The 26,791-nt window shown below is 36.3% G+C and overlaps 1 protein-coding gene and 1 pseudogene across 2 annotated transcripts; both read left to right on the top strand.

Annotated features, from left to right (window-relative positions):
* The first annotated feature begins 12,495 nt into the window (after nt 1–12,495).
* Nucleotides 12,496–16,875, top strand: LOC132620169 (uncharacterized; annotated as a pseudogene).
* Nucleotides 16,876–17,677: 802 nt separating this feature from the next.
* Nucleotides 17,678–21,993, top strand: LOC132617704 (protein ORANGE, chloroplastic-like). Of its 2 annotated transcripts, XM_060332774.1 has the most exons (4): nt 17,678–17,815; nt 19,597–19,714; nt 19,826–19,942; nt 21,615–21,993. In XM_060332774.1, the coding sequence occupies exons 2-4, from the start codon at nt 19,646–19,648 to the stop codon at nt 21,738–21,740; spliced, it is 312 nt and encodes a 103-aa protein (XP_060188757.1). In that variant the 5' UTR covers nt 17,678–17,815; nt 19,597–19,645; the 3' UTR covers nt 21,741–21,993. The 2 variants fall into 2 exon arrangements, with proteins under 2 accessions (XP_060188757.1, XP_060188756.1); XM_060332773.1 differs by lacking the exon at nt 17,678–17,815 and having other exon boundaries at nt 18,659–19,714.
* Nucleotides 21,994–26,791: the final 4,798 nt, after the last annotated feature.

Below are 26,791 nucleotides of genomic sequence, written 5' to 3'. Positions count from 1 at the left end.
CTTTAGCCGCAGATCCATGGGTAGTTTATCTTATTTTCAACCAGAGAAACGGGAGTTAGCTTATGAGCTTCACCAGTTGGCTAACTTAGGAGTTCGATTATTAGACTCGAGCGATGCGGGAGTTACTATTCAGGATTCAACAACCTCATCGTTAATAGCCGAAGTTAAAGAGCGCCAGTATGAGGATCCCATTCTAGTCCATTATAAAGATACAGCTCCCCAAAAGGAGAAGTCACCATTTGATTACTGAAGATAGAGTCCTCAGATATCGATGCAGATTGTGTATTCCAGATGTTGCAGGGTTACACCGACAGATTATGGGAGAAGCTCATCATTCTCGCTATTCTATTCATCCAAGGAAAACGAAAATGTATCAAGATATCAATGAAGTTTACTGGTGGGACGGGATGAAGAGAGATATAGGTGAGTTTGTAGCTCAGTTCCCTAATTATCAGCAGGTTAAGGTTGAGCACCAGAAGCCCGGTAGGTTACTATAGAGTATAGAGATTCCTACTCAAAAATAAGAGGTGATCAATATGGATTTAATTATAGGCTTACCTCGTTCTCAGCGTAAGTTTTATTAAATATGGGTGATTGTTGATAGGCTTACAAAGTCAGCGCATTTTCTACCTGTCAGGACTACTTATTCCGTCGAGGATTATGCGAAGTTATATATTAAGAAGATAGTGCGACTTCATGGTGTTCCATTATCTATTATTTCAGATAAAGGTGCACAATTTACAGTTAACCTCCAGAGATCTTTCCAGAAAGGATTGGGAACACAAATGAGTCTTAGTACAACATTCCATCCCCAGACGGATGGACAGACTGAGCGTACAATTCAGACACTTGAGGATATGCTACGAGCATGTGTGATAGATTTTGGAGGCAGCTGGGATGATCACTTACCACTTATTGAGTTTGCGTAAAATGATAGTTTCCACTCCAGCATTCGGATGGCTCCGTATAAAGCCTTAAGATCACCTATCGGCTGGTTCGAGGTTAGGGATTCTAAGCTAATAGGATTAGATTTGATCGAGCAGGCATTTGAAAAGTTAAGTTTATTTAGGAAAGGCTATTGATAGCCTAGAGTAGCCAGAAGTCTTATGCAGATAATCGACGATGAGATTTGGAGTTTCAGATAGATGACTGGATATTCCTAAAGGTATCGCCATTGAAAAGTGTCATGAGATTTGGCAAGAAGGGAAATCTTATCCCTAGGTACATTAGACCTTACAGGATTATGCAAAGAGTGGGCCAGGTGGCCTATGAGTTAGATCTCCCTCCAGACACGAAGTCTGTACATCTGATTTTCCATTTGTCCATGCTTCGTAAGTGTATCAGAGATCCTTCTAGAGTCGTACTTGTTAATGATGTTCATATTACTAAGCAGCTATCATATGAGGAAGTCCCTATTGCCATCTTAGATTGACGTGTTCCTAGGTTGAGAACCAAGGATGTGGCATCGGTAAAGGTACTTTGGAGAAACAAGAATGTTGAGCAGATGACTTGGAAAGCCGAGGAAGATATGAACTCGAGATATCCTTATTTGTTTCCGACTTCAGAGCAGATGCAGACTATAGGACAATCGTTTTCAGGTATGTATTATTTATCAGCAACTCTTATTAATCGTGTGGGGCCATATTTAATATTAATTGTTATGCCCTGTATGGCATTGTATGGTTTGGGTTGCTGTGTGGCAGGTTGTAGTGGTACAGTTACAGAGGAGACTCTGCCATCCTGAGAGTTTAACATTCGAGGATGAATGTTTCTAAGGGGGGAAGGATGTTACACCTCGTAGTTTTATATATTGAGATTCATTGTATGTTAGTTGCCATAGTCTTGGACACCGGGGCTGTTTCTGAGGTTATACGAGGTTAGACATGCCTATATTATGTTTATAAGGGTTTAAGTTTATGTTTGGTAAGTTATGGAAGGATTAGAGATTAAGTGAATCGAAGAGAATACGTTTCAACAAAAGTTGGTTTTGGAAATGTGAAATACGGACCATATTTATAAGATATGGTCTGTATTTTGTCATATGGACCATATTTAAGGATTTGAAAAATTAACAGAGAAGGCAGATTTTTAGGTGGTAAGATAGGGACCATGATACGATCTGTATAAAATTATACGGATAGTAAATTGGCCATATAATTTTATACGGTCAATATATACGGACCGTATCTTTATGGCGGTGGATTTTACTGATTTTATATATTATGACCTCCCTTCATTCTTAAGTCATTTTAACCCAAACCCAAGTTCATATAAGCTCTTGAAACTTCTTCCATCATATTCAATCACTTCCCCAAGCATAAATCAAAGATCAAAGTCAGAATCAAAGAGCCTAGGGTTTACAAAGTATTGCTGAAACTTGTCTCATATTCTTGTAGAAGCTTTAAAGGATATTTCACGGTGAAATAATCTTGGAATTAAAGTGTTCTTGAGTTCTTGAGGTAAGAATTCATTTTATTTCCATGTTTATGAGTTTATGTGGTAATTATGCTAAGGTTTGAGGGAAAGAAATTGGAGGAAAGGTTCAAACATGAACTTGATGTTATTTTGAGTTGTAATTTAACTTGAGCTATGATTGTTAGTATGTTTTGAGCAAAATCTTGTTATGGGGGATAATAGTTAATATTTAGGGTGTGTTGAGGTTGTATTTGGTGTGTTTGAAGGAAGGAAGTGTTGAGCATATATGGGGTTGCTCAATTGTATATTTTTAAATGTTGTGAATATGAGTTTAAAGAAGATCATATGAGGTTGTTATGTAAATTGTTGGTTGTGGATTTTTTTGTGATAATTAAGAAATAGGGGAAAGGTTGCCCGTTTCACTTTAGAGTCGAGTTATCATTGATATACGTGATATACAAACGCCATCTAAGTTGTATATGTATTCCTTTGTTATAGAATTGGCACTCTAGTGGTGATAAGCTTGTTGTAGGAGTATTTGGACGATTTGAGGTATGTTAAGGCTAACTTTCCTTCTTTTTGGCAGGATCCTTACGAACAGAACGATAGCGTAATGCTAATCCAAAATGCAGCGACGGATCCAAAATTTAAGGATTGTGGGTGCAACTAAAAGATACCTACATTTAATATTACTAGTCTCTACGAACGTGCCTCGCACGTTATTTCCTATCAATCTCTCAAATGTTAGATGATATTTGGAATTACATATTATTTATATTTTTTTATCTTATCCACTTAATACTTTCCATTATCATTTATGTTTTTACCTGCGTGGAAAAAAAATTATGACTAAAATAACCCAAGATTAGGAATTGAGCTAGTGACCATATATTTTATTTATTTTCATTATACTGAAAAATATTATATTATGCAAAGTCAAAAGAATACCAAACATTTGTTTGCCGAAGAAGTTAAATGTATTATAATAAAATTGAAAAAAAAAGGGTAAATGTGCAAATATACCACTCAATTTTGCGATTTAGAATAGATGTACCCCTCATTAAAAAAGTGATGCATATACACAAATGTGCAAATATATCACTCAACTTTGCGATTTAGAGTAGATATACCCCTCGTTAAAAAAGTGATGCATATACACCCTTGCCGTTACACAAATGGTGCAAATATACTCTTTTCGCTGACATAATTTAATCATTTAACTTGTTTTTTAATTAAAAAATATCAAGTGTCTTTAAAAATCTAAGGCTTTCAAATTTATATTTTTGGAAAGAAGTCTTTCCATACTCAATTTAAATTGGAAACACACGTGATAAAGATAAATTGCACGAGGTCTAATAGTACTAAACCTAAAATTATACAACTTAGTTAAGACATTAACACAACTCAATCCTTTTAATATTGAGACTCAGACTCTTTGATTAATCAGATTGGAAGCCGAAATTCAAGAAGTTAATAGTCTTTATTTTAAATTCTATTTTCAACTGTTATATTCTTTTGTATTTACGAAAATGGTCGATAAAAATATGATAGAATTAGACTAAAAAGATATGTAAGTCGATCAGTATCTTAGGGATATTTATTGTTAAACATTGTTATTCGTACTTTTATAATATAGATAATAAAAGAATATAACATATAACCAAAACCAACTTTATTGAAAAAGTTTGACACAATCAAAGGATGAATTAAATTGAACATAACATTCTGAAATCACAAAGTGATGCAATTAAAGATGTAAAATCACTTGATTAATGCAACAATATTTAACATTTTTTTCCGTGATGATATGATTCACTGTAGTTTTTTTTTTTTTTTAAATTTTATATAAAACTTAATATTTCACTGTAGTTAAGCCTTAGTGATTTAGGCATATGGAAGTCATATTCTCAAGAATTCATTAATAATGGACCAAACAAAGATAACTAAAAAGTTGCTCGTATTTGATATGACTTTCATGGCATTACCTTTTTGTACTCCCATTCATATCCTTTTAGAATTTTACTTTGGTGTCTGAAATACTAAATAATAGGTACATAGGAAATTGAAACTTGATCGTGATTAGAATTCCATAGAAGTTAATATTAGGGGAAGTTTAAATTACAATTTTATCCAATACAAAATTATATTTTGAAGAAATAATTCATCTTGAAGGGTATAAAAGTCGTTTAATAGTTGAAAGATATTTTGATCAATCAACATTTATATTCATGCTTTAAAATAAATTGATTATTACCAAAATTGAAATGTTGAGCAACAAGTTCGAACACAAGTGCCCTGCCACCCAAGCCTTTAAATTCCACCAGGAAACCAAAGAACCCAATTGTCTTATTGTTTTCTAGGGTGCTTTTTTAACATTTACAACCAAATTTCATGTATTTCTTATATAACTGTACCTAGTCTACGTCGGATTTAACAGGTGGTGGAGCAACAGTAAAAAGCACATAGGTCCGCCCTTGGCATAATGGTTCTATTCTTAGTAGCTAAGGATGTTCCAGGTTGGTTCATATTGTAGAATGTTATTTTCAGTAAGTCTTTCTTCAAATTCAGTATGATTTTCTAGAATCACTTGTTAATGAGAATGTTATCCCATAATGATGTTCGGAGATATAATGTCACGACCCAACCCCGTGGGCCGTGACTGGTGCCCGAGCTGGGCACCCGTACCTACCTATTTACCCAATCGGTGTAGCCATATCTTATTCACATTCAACATATAATAATTAACACAGATTTTTTTTTGAAACGGGCGCATATATCATACATAGCATACCGAAGCAGGAATACATACAAGCCGTTGAGGCCGTCGTAGCAAACCGGATCACTTAAACGCAAACCACAAACGTAACCGAACAACAGCGACCCACGACCCACATATATGTCTACAGGCCTCTAACAGACGTAACAGAATCATATAACGGGACAGGGCCCCGTCGTACCCCTGAATATACACATTCATATACATAACAGAAAAGTATGTACCAAAAGATGGGCTCCAGAACAAGGGAGCACTCCAAAGCAGCAGAACAGATAACCTAGGCTGTCGGGTCTCTCACACGAACGTCTGTACCTGCGGGCATGAAACGCAGCCCCCGAAGAAAGGGGGTCAGTACAGAATATGTACTGAGTATGTAAGGCATGGAATACAAAAAAACAGAACCATATCCGAAGTAAGCAGTACGGGAGTGAGTACATTATCCAAATTACCAACGCGCTTATTTTCCAATCGCAAATCGTACATACAGAGGTCATATGTCGGAAATGGATCAGATCCAGAATATCAGAATGTTTGTTTCCAGACACAAATCATGCATGATAGAATCACATATCATATATCACGTATCTCAAAATCATATATCCGAAGGAGTACAGAAAGTAATAGCTTATTCAGAATATCAAAATGCTTACCTTTGAAACACCAATGATACATATCAAAATCATGCATAGGGCACAGGAACGTGGTCGCCACTCCTGCCTTTGGCGCCACAACACATCGTAGCATATCCACGGTAACCCCAGGGACATATACCACGCCGGGGAACCGGACACATCATATCTCATAACATATACACGGTACCCCGGGAACCGGACATATACCACGAGAACCCGGGGGCCGGTCACATCATAATCCATATACACGGTATCCGGAGACGGACATATACCACAGTACTCCGGAACCGGATACATCATACTCCGTATACACGGTAACTGGGGACGGACATATACCACAGTACCCCAGAACCCGAAACAGCATACTTCTTTTACACGGTAACCGGGGACGGACAGATACCACAGTACCCCGGAACCGGACACATCATACTTTGGAATTCATACATGGAATCCGGCCCTCGAACAAGGGCTCGGCGATCCATCCGCACGATACATACCGGCCCGGGACTCGGCGAAGGAAAACATAACATATGCACGAGCAGAGTAATGAGAAACCAAATGCACATAAATCAAGACTCGATGGAATAATCGAACGTACCCTCAAAATATTTGTGATAGATTACTCATAACGAATGTTTATATCAGGATACGTTTATCAAAATACTTATATCAGAATACGTATATCAAAATACGTTTATCGGAATGCTTATATCAGGGTTCTTATATTCGATTACTTGTATCAGAATACTTACATTAGAATTCTTGTATCAAATACTCATAATGGATTATTTATATCAAATTACGTGTCCACATCAGAATATTTATATTGGAGCACTTATATCAAGATACTTATACCAGAATATTCATATCGAATCACTTGTATCAAAATGTTCATGTCAGGATATTTATATCGGAGTTGGGAACACTCATACCAGATTACTTGTGTCGGAGTGTTTATATCAGAATAGTCAAATTAGAATACTCACGCCAGTGCTTCTAGATGCTTATATCAGAGGATACGTTTATCAAAGTACTTATATCATTACTCAATCGTATAACATCTCGCTTATATCCGACAGGCTTTTATCAGAAGTGAGTCAGAACCACACGCAGACTTAGGAACACATTAATCAGAGCTTTAGAAATCATAGAACTCAACAGAATAGTTAAAACAACTATCGTTTAGTAGTTGGAACAATAATCAATAATTTCCTTTAATTGTCGTGCGGGAATAGGTCAAATAGAACAATAAGGGAGGATTCGGGAATAGTGGGCCCACCTCGGGTCAACAGAGGTGACATACACAAATCACGTACATTAAGCTTTATGAAGTCACTTATGAAAGTCTTAGTGTCATTTGGTTCCATTTGGGCAAGTTATAGAGGTTTACACACTTACTTCAACAAGGCATACAAAACTTAATTCAATTCTATTGAATAAAAAGGGGTCGAATTCAAACTCGGATTTCTAGGAATAGAATCGCCCCCGAGGCTCGTATCCAAGCCTAATAGGTCTAAGACATGCCAAAAGAAGGAGAAGTAAAGACTTACATACCTTATTCGCCTTTTACGTTTGTCTAAATTCAAATCCCGTTTCATCCAAAATCTACAATTGGTCACATTTACCAAATATTAGTCATCAGGCTTTAAGAGTTCAATCTTAACCAATACTTGTCTACAGAAATTTGGGCAGCATCTCCCCTATACATAAGGCATCCCCGAGATTTAACTCGGCTCCAAATGTCAACAACCATACCAACAACAATACCAACAACATCAACAATCGAATTAAAACGCATTCTAGCATGAATAGTATTCTTTTCCAAATAATGCAACAACTTCCAATCCAACTTTGCACCTTCAAATCAATATCAATATTTCCATGTTCATTACTAATCAGGATCATTACAATACCATTCGGAAGCATTTCATATCATTTTACCAAATATTCACAAAACATACAAAAATTTTACCAAAACCATAATTCGTCCGAAACCTCTAATCTTCAACATAAATATTCATAACACATTTTCATCTTCCAATTTCATCAACAATAATCATAATTTGCACCTTAACAAATTCATTTTCATAATTACATAAATCTACCATAAAATCACAAAACTTCCCATAACCACTTAACAACCAATCTTTCATGCCAATATGGACTAGTAGCCTTCCAAATTCACCAATCAACATAACAATCCACATTTAGAACTCTATTTCCACAATTACATAAAAACTATATTAAAATCACAGAAATTCCTATAATCATTCACAACCATTTTTCATGCCAACTTGAACCATTTTTCTTTCATTTCCATCACAAGGCTTCAACAACACAATTAACATAACAAATAAAATTTTAATCATTCCTCTCCATTAACTCCATTTTTGGACACACACATACACACACCCACCATGCAAACTTCCATATTTCCATAAATTCTACCCATTTCTACATACTACAACATAAACAAGCCTTCATAACATAATAAAAAGGAATTAATTCTTACCCTTCCCTCCTTACTTCTTCACTTGACCAAGGTGTGAGATTGATGAAACAAGTACTCTATCCTCCCAAACAACTACACCAAGTTGTAGAGGATCCTTGAATTAGTGGGAATACAACAAGAAAATAATTTTGGAACAAGATTTTGAGGGACCAAAAATTTGGAGCTATGGCCAAATGGCCTTCTCTTTTGCTCCTCTTGTTTTCTTTGTTTTTCTCCTTCTCACTTGTCTTGAAAGTTCTAGGAAATTTTAATGAATAATTGACCCTTTTATTAATTTATCACATGATTAATTCCATGGGATTGGATCTTTTTTTTTTTCCAAGCCATGGCCGGCCACCCTATTGGTTTGGGCCTCATTTTCTCTTTTTTTTGTTTTGGGCCTAACCCGATTGGTCCCGAGTTGGGCCTAGCCCACTGACCTTTCGACCTTAAAACGTCCAAATCTCCTTGTACCGACGTCACCTGGGAACACACGACCTATGGTTGGAAAGCTAATTCAATTATCTACAACTTTTATTTCTTGGTATTTTTCCAAATTCCAAACTTATAATACCGTTTTTGCCCCTCAAAGTCAAGTCACCCGAAAACATTTTCTTAAAAATATTCGTTTGGAGGGCTTCCACTTTGATTTGGCCCAAGGGTCCTTCATGAGTCGTGTTTAACTTTACATATGTGATTCATATAACTTGTCACATGTTCCAAAAGAAAATCTTGACGTGTGGGCCCCACCTCAGCTTACAATTAATCCGACGTTCAAAAATACGGGATATAACATATAACGACCTTTAGTCACTCCGACAGGTTCAGGATGTATTCTATATATATATGGGGAAGGTGGCGACGTAATATACACACTACCATCTGATCAGCTGGTCACATGATGATGATGATGCCCACAGAGGCCGATATGATACAATAGGATGCTCACAGAGGCAGTTCAGACATACAGGTTGCACTCATTTCATCTTATGTTCTCTTATGTCTCTTTCATGTTACTTTCATGTGTTACATACTCAGTACTTTGTCCGTACTGACGTCCCTTTCGGGGGGGGGGGGGGGGGGAGCTGCGTTTCATGCCCGCAGGTGCAGATAGACAGATTGGTGATCCGCCCCCGTAGGCTGCTGTTCAGCTGATATTGGAGCATTCCTCTTGTTTCGGAGTTGATGTTGTGTTTTTGGTATGTTATTCTTTTGTGTACATAAGGGTATGGTGGGGCCCTGTCTCGACCCTATTATGTCAGATGCTCCGGTTGAGGCTTGTAGACAGTCATGGTATGGTTAGACTTGGTATGGCCCCTTTGATCTATATTTTGCTGTATAGTTTTTCATGACGGCCTAGTCGGCTTGTTTAGTTTTGTCTAGCATAGTTAAATAGTATGTTTTCTTGGGCTCATTCCTTTTTCAGCATATCTCTTATATGTTTTAGCAGATTTTCATTTGGTGATCCCGAGGTCCATTCTTGTTTATGATCATGATAGGGAAGCTTATTTAATGGTGCTCGGTAGGTAGAGCCCAGGTGCCCATCATGGCCCTCCAATTGGGGTTGTGACAAACAAGAACTTCAGGATCATACTTTAATTGAGCCAAAGCTCCGATACCATGAAAAGAATGAACCTTAGGCCTAACTCAACCCTAAAAGCTAGCTCATGAGGTGGATTGCCCAAGTCCATATAAGGAAACACCCATCTCATTAACTACCGATGTGGGATAATTTTCATTCTTCAACGCCCACCTCACGCTCAGAGTTGGACATCTTATGCATAGGCAATTTTAATTTGAGGGCCAAATCGGGCGAGATGGATCCTGTTCTGATATCATGTAAAGAATTAATATTGGATGAACAAAGATAACTTGAGCTCTTTGTATATTTCAGTACATACTTTGTTACAGGGATAGTACCATTTATACACCAAGGTAGACTAAGTAGGATAGTCCTATACAACGTCTATACATGTTTAGTACTTGGACTCTCATCTACAAAAGTATTGGACTTATCCTAATATTACTAAAGCACACACGACTCTCCTAGGATAGATACAATTGCTGCTATCACCGTATGTCTATCAATAACCACATGATTCAAAGGACATTCAATACATTATACACATCTTTAATTTAGGATCACACGATTAAAAAATCTCTCTTTAATTCTTAAACTTACTAAAGTTGGACGGAGGGAGTATTTGTTTATTACTTCTTCAAATACCGTTATCGCTTGTATGATGGAGCCAAGACCAAGGTAAAGACAGTGGGAGGAGACTCAGAGCACTTTTCAGTCGTGATGGGGTTGCACCAGGGATCAACTTTTAGCCCATTTCTATTTGCCTTGTTGATGGACGGACTGTCGCGACAAATCCAAGGTGAGGTGCCATGGTGTATGTTATTTGCGGATGACATAGTTCTAATTGACGAGACTCGCAGTGGAGTTAACGCTAAGCTGGAGGTTTGGATACAAACTCTGGAGTCTAAAGAGTTCAGATTGAGTAGGACCAAGACAGAATACTTGGATTGCAAATTCAGTTACGTATAGCATGAGGCTGACATGGAAGTGAGACTTGATACTCAGGTTATCCAAAGGAAAGAAAACTTCAAGTATCTTGGATCTATTATCCAAGCAAATGATGAAATTTACGAGGATGTCATACACCGTATTGGTGAAGGATGAATAAAATGAAAGCTCGCATCCAAAGTCTTGTGTGATAAGAAGGTGATCGTGCCGAAGTGGTTATCGGGCATGACGTGGGTTCTGCCCTCGCAGGTTCGAATCCCGCCGTCCACGTTTTTATTAGCATTTTCCAACATATTGCTCGTCGGTCTGTTTGGGGAATTTAAACCCATATATAACGAAAACGTCTTACAATCCAAATGTATCAAATAATTTATATTTTGGTGATATCACAAAATATTTGACCATTACTATATGTTCGGGACTATTGTCATAGGTACGTTTTTGAAGTCTAAAAGTAGCATTTTGCCCGCTGTATATTACTTTCTTCTATGAATTAAAGCATTTTTACTCATCATTAAAACACAAAGAGAGAAAAAGACGTTGGCAAAGGGTCAAAAATGCCCCTTACTTTAGGAAAAGGGCTAAAAATATATTTCATTACAAATTTGGGTAACAAATATCTCTCCCGTCATTAAAGTTTTCAAATATACCTCTGTCTTAAATGAAATCTTCAAATCCCCCAAAATAACCCGATTTTATTTTTAAACCCGTTCTATTTAAACCCGATCCAACTACATAAAAAACCCATATGTGACCAATTTGTTCCTGAGTCCTACATCTGGAGTCACTACGCATAGGAGTGGGTGGCCCATATGGATTTTTTTATTTAGTTGGGTCGGACTTAAATAGAGCGGGTTTAAAAATGAAGTAGGGTTATTTTGAAAATTTCTATTAAGAGAGGGGTATATTTAAAAACTTTAATGGCAGGAGGGATTTTTTTTTTACCCAAATTTGTAAAAGAGGATATTTTTAGCCCTTTTTTTCAAAGTAGAGGGATGTTTTTGACCCTTTTCCCGAAAAAATTACTATTCCTTCTATTTCAATTTATTTGTCTTAGTTACTTTTTGAATAGTCAAATGATATTTTCTTTGACTATAATTTTTTCAAATAACTTTTATATATTTTAAATTGTTAATATATATAATTTTTAAATATTTAATTAAAAATAATAATTGAAGATTCTATATTTGAATTCACAGTAAACGTTAGTTAGTTGAAAACATACTCCGAACCAGCCGAACAAATTGAAACAGAGGCAAATGTGGTCAGTATAGCAAGTATACCGCTCTTCTTAAGACATGGCAAATGAGTAAAGATGATGAAAACATTCAAAGAACTCTTCAATTCCCAAAGAAGAAAACGAAACGAGTTTTTTTTTTTTTTAAATCACTTCACCTTATTGTTTCATACATCAAATTCACTTTTGCTTACAATATTTTTCCTGTTTTCAAAAATCACAGCCTTGGAAATTTGCTTAAGTAAGACATACTAAACTCCCTCCACACCCAACACACCAAAAAAAAAAAAAATCTCAGAAGAAAAAAGAAAAGGTAATTAAAGACTTTCTTTTTCCTTCTTTAATTTGTTCTTGCATGTGTAAGATGTGGGAGTGATGATGATGTTTTGTTTGTTTTGATCACTATTAGGAAAGATGGAAACTACTACAAAGAAGAAAACAGAGAAAACTACCCCTAAGTTGACAGAGTTTGTGTTTTCTTGGTCTTTAGGTGATGTGCTGAATAAAAATCTTTACAAAGACAAGGTTTGAATCTTTCTTCTTTTCCATATTGATATGCATGCCTTTAGAGTATTTCTAGTATAGTGTTTAAGTTACATTTAGTGACCATGTAAGAATATTTATACAATCAGATCATTTACTAAGGTAGACGGTAAGCTTGCAGTGAAAATGGCCTCTAACTTGTTATTACAGATTAAACTAAATTAATACTGTAAATATACATGTTAACAACTTTAATCCTTTTGAGTATTAAACATCGCCACCCCCCGCCCCCTCCCAACCCCCCCCCCCCCCCCCCACCCACCCACCCAAAAAAAAAAATTTACTGACTCTCTTACATTTTATGTGGCGAGGTTTGAAGTAGAGATGGTTAAACTACTTAATTTTAGGTGTGAATTCGAACCTACATTTTTTATTTGTTTTTGAAATAGTTAAGTAATAATTTAAAATGTTGAAAAAAGTATTTAAGAAAATCGTAATCTTAGAAAAATCTCCTTGACTAAGGCAATAGTGTCACATAAAATTGACGTTGAGAATTTTATGATCAGATGATACCATACAGGCTCCCGGACTACCATGTAGCAGCCTGGATTGGGTAATCCCTTCCAAGTTTGTTCTTTTAGTTGTAGAAAGCTTTTTGTGTTTCTTGCATTATCATTCTTGGTAAAGTCAGTGGATTCAAAATGAGTATTATCATATATCTATACATTTCAAATTTTTTTCATAAGTAACTTTTGGAGTCGAAAGCAATAAGTTCTGTTGAACGTATATACCTACATGAATTGGCTAAGAATGAAGTATGCATACAACCTTGCACAATGGAAGGCGTCGAGTTTGTATCGATGAAATCAATGTAGCTCTATCTTGCTCTTGCGTTTATGTGGCTTGACATCCCTACTCTATTCTCATGAAACATATATTGGTTTAAAAGATTAATTTTGAAACATTTGTCTTTTCTAGTCCTTTTGTGATTCGCCAAGTTATTAGCTATTTTCCTATGTGTTAGGTCAAGGAAATTCCAGAGACATTCTTGTCAATTGATAATTACTTGAAGTCATTCATTACTCCACTTATTGAAGAAACACATGCTGATTTGCGCTCAAGCATCACCACAGTTTCACGAGCCCCTGCACTTGAGGTTCTTGATGTGAAAGAATCAAAAGGTTTTAAGCCTCCCAAAAATTTATTTTACGAAATTCTGTCAAGCAAAGCCGTAGAGGGAGAGAAAATTGAAAGAAAGTATGAACCAGCGAATGGAGATTTGATTGCACTATCAGATGCGAGACCAAGAAGAATTGATGATTTGAACAAGCTTGAGAGATCTTATGTCATTACGATATTTCAAGGCATGGATGATGAAAATCCCTACCGGATACCTTTCCTATCATCGAAGCCTATTTCGTTTCAGCAACAAGACGATGAAAATGATGAAAAAAGGGACAGACTTTTTGTTGTCTATCTTTCCAAACTTGACAAAAAATATTCGAATTTGGAAGGCGTTGAATTCAGACCAGGAAAATGCAAATCTGAAGATCATTAGGACTGTGCTGCAAAGTGATCAACATATTGTAAGTAAACTTCCTTTTTTCTTGTATGCAGGAATTTTTGCACAAGTTGTATCAGCCTATATTTACAATCTGGCTTGTAAGTTACATTGAGTCTGGGATTGTGGTGGATTTCGGGCTCTAGTTTCTATACTTTGCACCATTTTCAAGTCGTGTCGGTCTATTGCTTACATATGTATCGTTTCTTAAACATATATTATTTACACGCATATGTAAAGAAAACTCTTCCAAAGCAATGTAGAATGATAGCTTTTACTAAGGGGTGTCTCTACCACTGCTTAATCCAGTTCCTTTGTTTTTTGTAGCCATTTTGGAGGTATATTATAAGCTCTTTCCCAGTTAGTTTAGATTCCTATTTCCTATAATCATCTTTTGAGATCGATTATTTCAATCATCCACAGGGTGAAGTAGACTGGTCACTTTGCTCCTCCGGAGAATCTAAAACTAATGTTGTATCAAATTCAAGGGCCATTATTCAGTCCATTGGGGTAGATGGTGCTCAACAAGAGGTTGTTCTAAGTTGTATCGCAACAAGAGAATGCGGTCACAGGAATATGGTTAAGTTAATTTGGGGTCCTCCAGGAACTGGGAAGACCAAAGCAGTTGCTTCTTTACTTTATGTCCTGTTAAAGATGAAATGCAGAACTTTGACTTGTGCTCCCACGAACATTGCTGTGCTAGGAGTTACTAAGAGGCTGATGCAACATGTACAAGATGGTTTGCAATATGACACATATGGTTTAGGAGATATTGTGTTATTTGGTAATGGGGAAAGAATGAAGATTAATGATCATGAAGATCTGTTTGATGTATTTCTTAGCAACCGTGTTGAAGCTCTTGCTCGCTGCTCGGCTCCGGATAATGGATGGAGAATTGGTATACAATCCATGATATATTTGCTTGAGAATCCTGAAGAGAAATACCGTAAGCACTTGGAAAAAGAAAAAGATGAGGAGCATGACACTGATGATAATCAGGATATAGATGACGAGGAAGAGATGGTAAAAGGAAGCGATACTAGTCGAGAATCTAGTTTGAGCGTAAAAGATGGAAAGATCATGATCAAGGACTCGACAAAAATAGGAAGAGTAAGTTGTGGAAGAAATTTGTCCTTGACACCTTAAAAGAGAACAAGAAGAATGATAAAAAAATTCTCAAAAAAGGAACAACTCGAAAGCAGCTGACGAAGCGAACAAGGTCAAGAAAGAAGGGGGGACGAGCAATAAAGAAGCCATTGTGTGGAGTTTTTTAGCAAATGATTCGAATGGATCCAGGACCAGTTAATATTTTGTCTGACGAGCCTGTACACACATTTACCTACTTCTATCATTCCACTAGAAGTAGCTAAAGAAATGATCAGACTACTGGAGATGCTTCAAACTCTTGGAGAATTGTATGCTACTGTGGAAACATCTGAAGGATTAAGAGAAATTCTACCTGGTTTTGTTACAAGGAATAAGGCAAGATGTTTTGTTAATCCTCTAGCAACTAAAATAGAATGCCTAAAAGTATTGAAATTTCTTAAGGAGAGTATCTCTCTTCCCAATTTCATCGAGGACTACCAAATTCGAAGTTTTTGTTTGAAAGGAGCATGCTTGATTTTCTGCACTGCTTCTAGCTCATCAAAGTTGCATAAAAATGGAATGACACCACTGGTGGTAATTGATGAAGCTGCTCAGCTGAAAGAATGTGAATCCGCTATTCCTTTACAACTCCCAGGTCTCCGCCATGCTATACTCATCGGAGATGAGAAACAACTGCCTGCTATGGTTCAGAGCAACGTTTTCAAATAATCTTTTTACTTCATTTTTCTTAATAACTATGCTGCTCTTTGGAAATTGACAACTAGTGTCTGTTGTTGACAGATCTGTGAGAAGGCTGGCTTTGAGAGACTAGTTACTTTTGTACATAAGAAGCATCTTTTTAATGTTTAGGATGCATCCAGAAATAAGTTTGTTTCCAAATAGAGAGTTCTATCAGAAGAAAATTATGGATGGTCCTAATGTGAAAGAAGCAATATACAAGAAGAGATTTCGTACAGGAGATATTTTTGGCTCCTATTCATTCATTAACGTAAGTAGTGGAAAAGAGGAGCTCGATGACCGTCACAGCGTGAGAAATATGGCAGAAGTTCTAGTTGTATCCGAGATAATTGCAAACCTTCATAAAGGTGATACTCTTATCTTTCACGAACTTAATATATTCTAGGTGATTTTTTTCTAGTTTCCTCTAGTATAGTATCTTTGTTTGCATGCCAATTGATTTGGCAAAACTTGATATTATTATGTGAATTGCATAATCCATTTCTTCAAAATAAAAAGTCGATGTCGGTTGCATATCTCCTTACAAGGCTTAGGTTTTTGCTATTCAGCAAATTCTTGGAAAGACATTTAGCACAGATGTTAAGAGTGACTTCTCAGTGAATGTACGCTCAGTTGATGGTTTTAAGGGGGTCAAGAGGATGTGATAATTATATCCACTGTTCGTTGTAATGGAAGCAGATCAGTTGGTTTCCTTTCTAATTTTCAGAGAACAAATGTAGCACTAACTCGAGCTAGGTGCTAATCTGCTATTCTTATTTAGTGTTGTCTTTTAAATTTTAATGGTGTATTTAAGTAGGATGATAATTGATGAACACGCTTTTAATTGTTTCCATGGTTTCTTATGCAGATACTGCCTTTGGATATTGGGAAATGCCACAACTTTGGTTAACAGTGGTTCCATTTAGAAGAATATAGTCATTGACGCCAAGGCTCGTGGCTGTTACTAACGACAAGTGATTAAATCAAACAATTTCAAATACAACCATTGAACTTGGCGAGCTGGAAACATTACTCACAACGCACTCCCCTCTATTCAGAACAGCTAAGTGGAAGGTGTGTTGCTTCATTTGGCTTAAGCTGGATGTTTATACTAACAGTTGTTGCATAAATCATCAGCAATTTGATTTGTTTCTTGAAACAAACAACAACAACTTACCTAGTGTAATCCCACAAGTGGGGTCTGGGGAGGGTAGAATGTATGCATACTGAGGTTGTTAATATTTTGTGGTGAGTGCTTAATTCTATTATTTTTCTTTTTGATTTGAGAAATGAAAGGTTATTAGCTGTTAACATCCTAACAGGTTTTTATTCTGTGAGAATTTCTCAAAATCCATTGTAAGAAATAAGGATGTGGAGATCAGTAAAGAAGTGATTTCCCTTTTGGTGAAGCTTTCACTACTAAAAAAACAGGATTTCCCGACCTCAAAAAATCGACCTCAATTGAGGTCGGAAAAAAAACCGACCCCATGAGGTCGGTAAAGTCATAATATTTATTTTTCAATTTTTTTAAAAATAAACCGACCTCATGAGGTCGGTAATTTTGTATCAAAATTTTAAAAATTAATGTACCGACCTCAGTAGGTCGGTAATTTAATAAAAAAAATCTGATCAATTCATTTATTAAATTTACCAACCTCGTGAGGTCGGTAAATTTAATAAAAATCTAAACCCTCCTTCTTCTTTTACCTCATTTTTACTTTTGTCACTGTTAAATTCTAAACCCCCGTCTCTCTCTCTCGTTCCCTTTCTCCACCGCCCTACCCTCGCGTACATCGCCGCTAGCTAGATCCGTCGCCACTCAGCCAGGTCCAGCATTCAGTACGCCATCGCCAACATCTATTCCGGGTATTTTTTTTAATTGTTTGGGATCTAGTTTAGGGTTCTTCAAGACATTTACTTTTTTGCTTCTTTTGTGGGTTTCTCACTGATTTGGTTTTATGGGTTAGTGTATTTGGTTGGTGCTGATTTGATATTAATGATTATGCTTGGTTGTGACATATAGGGTAATTTTTAGTTGTTGAGTTTGGTAAAGGTGAATACTTTGGTCTCCCAAGCTTTAGAAATTGGAACTATTGTCTGTTGGATTTAAGTTAGAATAATCCTCATTTGATAGTTTAATTTTACCATTTATATGGCTGAAATGTTGATATGGGAACTGTATTTATATGGCTGAAGTATTTCTTGTTGATTCTCTAAAATTTTCCCTTTATTTTAATTTGGTATATTTTTGTTGATTTGCCCTTAATGATTATTCTTGTTTGTGAGATATTGGGTAATTTTTAGTTTGTTGAGTTTGGCAAAGGGAAATTCTTTGGGTTGTCAAATTTCTTGTTGATTCTCCAAATTGTTGTCTTTGTTTTAATTTGGTATTTGGTGCTGATTTTTGCTTGATGATTATGTTTGGTGTGAGATATTGGGTAATTTTTAGTTTGTTGAGTTTGCTAAAGGTCAATTATTTGGTCTCCTTGCTTGAGAGGCTTTAGTTTTAGAAATTGGACAATCCGTCTGTTGGATTTTAAGGTAGATTTCTTTTGACAGTATAATATGACTATGTATATGGCTGAAATATTGATATGGGAATTGTATCCATGTTAAATGAAGTTTTCAACTTTAGTATCTGGCTTCCAGAAATTTTTATTTTTGGATGGTTTGCTCGAAGTTCTGATAGTTAAGTTAAAGGAAGAAGATCATCATGAAGTATTTTGCTACATATGGTTTTTCTAGAATAATGTTTTTGGACTCATAACTCGGATGTATGTGAATTCTGTAAAGCATAGCCATCTCAAGTCGGGGTAAATGAGGAGTGTTATAGGTTGAAGGCTATAAAAAAACAGTTTCTAACTATGATGAACTCTTGAAATACTCGACTCATTTGGATGTTAGACCTGAATAGAGCGGAACTGTATATATGTTTATAAGTTTGTACTTTAGCATCTGGTTAACATCCTTTTTGGTTCTTATTGGAGACTTGGTTTCCAGGATTTTTGACCTTTTCTGAATGGCATTGCTTTACTCGAAGTTGTGATTGTTAAGGTTGGTGAGGTGAAAGAGATCATTATGAAATGATGGTTTTGGACTGATGTTTTGTGTGAACTTTGTAGAGTATAGCCCATCTAAAGTCCGGGTTGGGCTATTGTAGGTTGAAGGCCAGTGTAAAAGTAGTTTCTAACTAACATGAATCGTCTGAATACTGAACTCACTTGGACGTTCGACCAAGTGGCGAAGCTAGAGTGTAAGCTATGGGTTCGGTCGAACCTAGTAGCTTTGGTTCAAACCCTGTAGTTGTCTTAAAAATCCATTGAATATGCTTAAATTATTAATTTAGAACCAAAAGGGCAGCCTCATGCACTAAGCTCCTGCTATGCGCGGGGTCGGGGGAAATGTCGGACCATAAGGGTCTATTAATTTAGAACCCAATTACTTAAAAAGATTAGAATTCAAAACCCTTAAGCTTCAAATCTTGGCTCGACTTCTTCACTTGGACCCACATAGAGTGGAATGGATACACAAGATTCATACAACCAACAACTTTAACATTGAAGAGTGGTTGATTGTTGTTTTTGGACTCATAATCTATAAGCTTGCATTCTTTTGAGATAACTAATGTTGGTCCGTGTTTGTTTTAGTAATTTCTGCATCATTGAAGGACCGGAGACCGTTCAAGATTTTGGACAGATGCAGTTTCAAGAAATCCAAGATAACATAAGGAGCAGGCGCAACAAAATCTTCCTCCTCATGGGAGAAGTGAGTTTTCTCAAGTTCTAACGTACTAGAATAATAGTTGAAGGAATAACTTATTAATTTCCTAAAGGTTGTACTGTCAAATAGCTTCTTAATTTTCGGAATAATTTTCAGGTACTCCGGCTAAGAATACAACAAAGGTTAAAGAACTTGAACACAAGAGTTGAGACTCGTGAAGATGAATATGAGATGCCAGATATCCCTTCAACAATACCGTTTCTTCCTAACATGGTAACTTGCTGACTGCTCTAGTTACAACTGAATTATACTAGGTCTTTAGTATGTTTTGGTCCTTTTGGAGGGTATATATCTTTTGTCATTAAGAAACTTCTTCTGTTTTCTGAAAGTCATCCTTAGATGTTATGATAGGTTATGTCTGTTATAAAATTGTTTCATTAGAGTATGCTTGTTGATAAAGACCTTCTGTTTGATCTGATTAGCTTACTTTTCCTTCTGTTTGATCTGATTAGCTTACTTTTCTTACTCTGGAATTAGAAATAGTTTTCCTTTTGTGGGTTTCGTTGATTATAGTTTCTAGGTTATAGTTAAACGAAATTAATATTAATGAAAAGGGATTATTGTTATAATTTTGGCTGTAATTTTATCACAATTTTGGTTTCCCATGGCTGTAATGACAAGTTTAGGGTTCGTTTTTAAGTTGTTGGTGAAGTTGTGAAAAAATTTATCACAATTTTGGTTTCCCATGGCTGTAAGGATTTATGAAAAAACACACATTTCATTCAGATATATTTGTGATAAATTCATTACTAATTAAAGATGTCTTGCTTGGGAAATTGGCTCATATCAACAGAACTAGTACAATTTGTCGTTGGAATTGAAGATTATTAAACAAATATGTTGTGCGTGTCCTCAGATCAGTAATGGTGTGAAAAACCATGTACCATAAATTTATGTTTGATGCTTGTAGGACTTGGCATAAACTGATTATGAATATAATGTCTCTAAATTCGCTGTTCTAGCTAATCCGCTGGTTGTACTAGTGATCCTGGAATTAGGTGTTCTTTTATTCTTCCAATGATCTCTGTTTGATGGCATCGATTAGCTTTATCAGAAATCATTATCTAGTTTTGAGTACTAGTAATCGAATCCTGCAATTGTTAAGTAATCTGCTTGTTTGACTAGTTGTAATTCTAACTAACTAGTGCTTTAATTGTTTTATTACTTGCTAATTAAGACTGAGCATCTAGTGATTATTTTTACTTACTATATGCTTAGTCCTTCTAAAAATTTAGAGTGATATATCTAGTTTATAATAATTAGTCGAGTAGCATGACGAAGTAGTTAATGTGTTATTGATAGTCATTGGATTAAGCTTATGGGTATAACTATTACATTGCTAGAACCTTTGAATAATAGTAAAAAATAATTATATACTTTTAAGAATTCCTTAATTATCACTTGCTTGCTTTGTCTAAATCTACCTATTATGTGGTACTGGAGGATAAGATAATTTAAAATACTTAGTACTTTATCTGCCTTGGGGCAATATTTAGGTAGAAAGTTAGTTCAATACATTAGTATAACTAACTACGTAGTTAAATTTTTAAATAGTCTTGATCCCGAGTCAATGTTTGGTAAAGTTCCAGATTTTAGGTGGATCTTTTCAAGAAATGTAAGGATGCTAAGCTCAACCCAGTTTTATGTAGCCTTTGGCTTTCACCTAAATTATATCTTATAGTCCTGCACCAACCTAGGCCTAAGATAAGTAGTCTCAAGCATTGATCTTTATATATTTTCAAGGATAAGCAACTTATACACTAGCCTCATCTTTTTTGGCATAGTCCAGGAAAAGTATTGTTTCTGGTCGTTATTGATTTTTAGCGACTGGATTTGGACTTTTAACGACTGGATATCCGCTCGCTAAAGGCTATTTTTCTTGTAGTGTTTGGTAGGTTGGGAAAAGTCAGAAAATGAGGTTGCAGTTCTAAAGCAGCAACTTGAGGCAGCTGAGCAGCAGAACTTGACTTTGGATGTTCGCATCAACCATCTTTATGTTTGCAAGGGGTGAAGTAGTCTAATGTTGTAGACTAACTTAATATAGACTAGTTTAATGTTTTGTGGATGTTTACAAATGTTGAAGTAGTTTAATGTTGTTTTGATGTTTGCAAAGGTTGAAGTAGCTTAAGTCTCTTGTGAATGTTTGATTGATGTTTTTATTCAACTTTGAAGTAGTTTCAAATTGAATTTGATGTATTGGTGGTTGTAGTATATGTGTTGTAATAGTAGTTTAATGTTTTATGTATTTATAGTAGTTTGGTGTATTGTTGGCAGCTATTTGAGCTGGTTTTAGTTGAAAGTAAAAAAAATTCATCTTGACAGGGGAGCAGCTGGAAAAACAGCTAGGTGCTGCCATTTTTCTTGCAGGGTACCGACCTCATGAGGTCGGTTTTGGGGCCAGACACATAAAATACCGACCTCATGAGGTCGGTTTTTTGCAAAATATTTCTAGAAATTGCAAATTACTGACCTTATGAGGTCGGTTTTCTGCAAAATTTTCCAGGGAATTGCAAATTACCGACCTCATGAGGTCGGTTTTTTGCAAATTTTTCCAGGGAATTGCAAATTACCGACCTCATGAGGTCGGTATTTCATATAATTAATATCCGACTAAAAAAATATTACCGACCTCATGAGGTCGGTTTTTTGCGACCTCATGAGGTTGGTAATATTTCCGACCCACTCTTTTCCGACCTAATTTTGAGGTCGGTTTTTGCCCAAAACCGACCTCATGAGGTCGGAAATGACCCTTTTTCAGGTCGGAAAATACAGTTTTTTTAGGAGTGTTTCAAGTGGTTGGCGTCGGTCAGAAAAGAACAGAATGGATAGCAACAAAGGTGGGAATTCTTCTGTACTATTAGAGTTTTATGGTGTCAAGCACCTAAAATTGATTTGGACCATAGATATTCAGCTGCAGAACTCTACATACTTTCAAGTATTAAAGATATGGGACATTTTACCAGCATATCAGATCCCAAAGTTGGAAAAGGACATTGACATCCTTTTTGGTCAATATACAGTGGATATGATGAATCGTTGCAAATACAAGCATGTAGAACGGTACAGACATATCTTAGTTTTTGCCTCTGGTTTAAATCACTGTCTTTCAGCCTGTTGTTATAAGTCATATGCATGTCTTAGTATTTCTTTTGTCTGATCTAAATTTCTGTCTTGTCGTCTCTTCTCATAAGTCTATATACATTTGTTGATAAATGAAAACCCCGTGAAATGCTGACTTCAAAAAACTTCTGGTTATGTAGAAACTTTGTATGTCCAATGACTTAGTCAAATGATGGAAATGCTGTCTCAAGAACCAGGTCAGCTCATACTGACCGAGACAAGAACTTGGCACGTCAACTGTCAGCTATGAGTTTGAGGGATAAACCAGAATCTTCAAGAAGTTCCAAGTAAGTATCGTGTACATTATAAAGTTTCTGCAAGGGAAACTTACACATGAAAAGTAAAAACAAAAGTTCGTTCTATATGCTTGTTCTTTTGTGTAGACGACATGTGTAGCTACTAAATAAATACTATTTTACAATATCACATCAATGTTGTTAATAACTCTGTCATTGCTACCAGTAATTTTCACAAGTCCAAGGTGAAGAAAGGAGGAATGGTCAAAGCAGTGTGGCAACCTGTATCAGATCGATCTAGTTACTAACTTGCCGAAGATCATATGGAACGTTTTGCATAACCGAGGTAAATAGGTTTTGAAATTTTTTCAAATTTAAGTTCAATTACAAATATTAGCAAAACAAAGTTTCCAAACATTAAGGTCTCTGGTTTTTGGCAGTTTGTAGCGTCCATCGCTTGAAAAGCTAGGCATATCATGAAAATGTGTTACATCATGTTATTACTGCAGCATTGGTGGTTGATTGCTGCCTTAATTGCTGGTTCAAGTGTTACATCATGTTATTACGCCTTGTTTGAGCCACTGATTCTTGAACCGGCGCATTTTGTTGTCATGTTGATCCTTGAATGTTTGACTGTGTTTTACAGCTACAGCATGTATACTAGTTACATTGTTGATTAGTAGAGGTTTGTTACCTCATTAGGATTTGTAAGGCCTAGCCCCCCTTACTTGTACTTTTCTCTTTGAGGTTCGTTTTTATTTATTCTTAAAAAAACTAGCCCTAGCCACCCACTTAGTGGAATCGCTAAGCAGTTACATTGTTGAATTGTCAGGTGGAAAAAGAAAGAAGTGTTTTTCTTTTTTTGCATATGAACTTGACACTACAAACAATGATTTCTTTATGCATTTTGAGTTACTTGTGAAAATTATGTAATCCTATTTCTCTATACATATTGTAATATGGCCTTCTGTCACGACCCGACTGGGGCCATGACGGGTACCCAGGGCTAACCACCGAGCACCACTAACTCTATTACTCATCCTGCGTTCATTCATATGTTTTATGCTCACGATCATAGAAAAACTATTTTTCATTTGAAACATATTTACTTTATATACATACATAAGCCCTTCGGCTATCAAAATAATAATACATAAACCATAGTAGCATCGTGAGACCATATTACTCACACATATGTATCTACGAGCCTCTACTAGAGTACTAGACATATGCACGGGACAAGACCCCGTCGTGCCCAAAATACATATACATATATCTACATAAAAGAATAAACCAAAAAGCACCTCCGGAACAATGAAGTGCTCTCAAGTCAGCTAACAGCTCCTACGAGTCTGGATCACCTCCTTGTCTACCTGTGGGCATGAACATAGCGTCCAAAGAAAATGGACGTCAGTACGAACACTGTACTGAGTATGTAAGATATGAATGAAATGAACATAATGGAAGAATCATAAGCCATATGAGGAAAATATAACCTGCATGAGTTTTATAGGTGGATACATTTCATACATATATCGTATATTTATATAATCATAGTACATGTATCATTATAGCACATATATCATCGCATCATCATCATTATCGTTAACCCGCGTCCGGGTAACCATCATATGCCTCCCACTAGTGGTGATCATGCCCGATCCTCTAGGCACGGTGTGAACATAGCAGCCCGCCTTAGCGGTGACATGTCCGGCCATTTAGGCACGGTGGAATCGTATGCAGCCCGCCTTCGCGGTGACATGCCCGGCCATTTAGGCACGGTGGAATCGTTTGCAGCCCGCCTTCGCGGTGACATGCCCGGCCAACTAGGCACGGTGGAATCGTATCGTCACATAATCATTCATAAAGTTAACATTTTCATACCTTGCATAAGTATATCATAAACTTACATTATCGTATATCTGATAGACATATCCTGACTTAGCATCATTATACATTTATCATCAAAACATACATTAGGACTTGAAGCAACTATGGCTATGTCGGGGTAACATAAGGTCGTGAACCCCCGATTATATTATAGAGTAATCATCAACACCATCTCTCACCTTGAAGGAACTAACAATTTAAGGTGAGTGTACATAAAGAAAAACATCAATGAAACCATACTTAGAATCATTACCTTTATGGACCTCTTACTTTACTTTAGGATTCTTTATACTTAACTCATCGTCATCATTATCTTGCTTCTCGCATCTCTTTTCTTTACCTCATACACATATAGCTCATTACATTCATTGACTTGTAGTTCCTTTGTTTAGGAAGATTATGGAAATCTAGAAGATTCATGTCATAGGAGTCATGCCATAGAAGGAAGGTACCAGCCTTACATACCTCTTTCGTTTAGCAGTTTTATCGCTTGATCGTTCTCCTTTGATGCTCGCGTTTCTACCTTCAAGAGGATTCGCATCAACATTAGTTAATCGATCACAAGAACGCGCTTACTAAAGCTAACGAAAATTGGGCAGCATTTCCTTTGTTTATACAACTTTCCCCATATTCTATATCAACTCCCAAACATTCATAACAACAATCACAATACAATAGGCAACAATCATCATTCACGTATATTACCCACATTTCACAATTTCACTCTAATTTCTCCATAATCATGGTCATAGTTCATTATTGCATCTTCTCACATATAATACTTATTCCACGTTCTAATGTCATTCATAACATACTTACAATCACAACACATCAATATTCATAATTCACTCCAAACTACTATTCAACAATGGCACTATTCACACATTCATGACCCAATTTCTATATCTTTCTACAATCCAAGTATTTTAACTTTCAACCCCTTAAACAACATAGAATGATCATAAAACTCACCTTAGATAATTGAAGAATAAGCTTGGAGTGGAAATTCTCTTCTTGCACAAAAACCATAGTCCACTTCCCTTGGAATTTCTTGACTTAGATGGACTTTGGTAGGTTTCTTACACTTGATTTTGTGCGATTAATGTAGTTGATCATGGATTTCTCTTGGTTTCTTGTGGATGGAGAGTGGAGAGAATTCTAGAGGTTTCTATGTCCAAAAATGGTGAAAATATGATTTTGGGTCGAATTTGGTCTTTTATACAACAACAACAACAACAACAACAACAACAACAAACCCAGTGAAATCCCACCACGTGGGGTCTGGGGAGGGTAGAGTGTACGTAGACCTTACTCCTACCAAGGTAGGACGGCTATTTCCGAAAGACCCTCGGCTCAATAAAAAAAACATAAAAAGAGGTCAGATAAGGGAATTTGGTCTTTTATAGTGGTCCAGAAAATTCTGGACCGACACAACATGTTGCGAGCTTTGCTAGGCGCAAAGCGTGCTTTGCTAGACGTATGTTGTGTTGCAAGTCTCGCAACATCAACAAAATTTCACTGTCACACTTTGTTGCGCAACTGTATGGCCGCAAAGCGCACTTTGCTGCTCGCCTGTTGCGCCACAAAGTGCGCCATAAAGTGACATTTTACCAAACTTCCACCGAAACTTAACTCCGATGATCCGACGAGTCTTAAACCTTTCCGAGTCTTACTAAACATGGTTTTACTCCATTATTTACCCAAGATGGACATATCTACCCTTATGACCTCGAAATATTTGTCCTACTCCTCTAGACTAGGACAATTAGCATTCGGCGAAACTCAACGTATGAAAATGAGAGGTGTAACACCTTCA

Source organism: Lycium barbarum, chromosome 11 (genome assembly GCF_019175385.1).
Source record: "Lycium barbarum isolate Lr01 chromosome 11, ASM1917538v2, whole genome shotgun sequence".
Taxonomy (NCBI): Eukaryota; Viridiplantae; Streptophyta; class Magnoliopsida; order Solanales; family Solanaceae; genus Lycium; species Lycium barbarum.
Note: the sequence above shows the minus strand (reverse complement) of the source record. Positions and strands in the feature narration are given on the sequence as shown.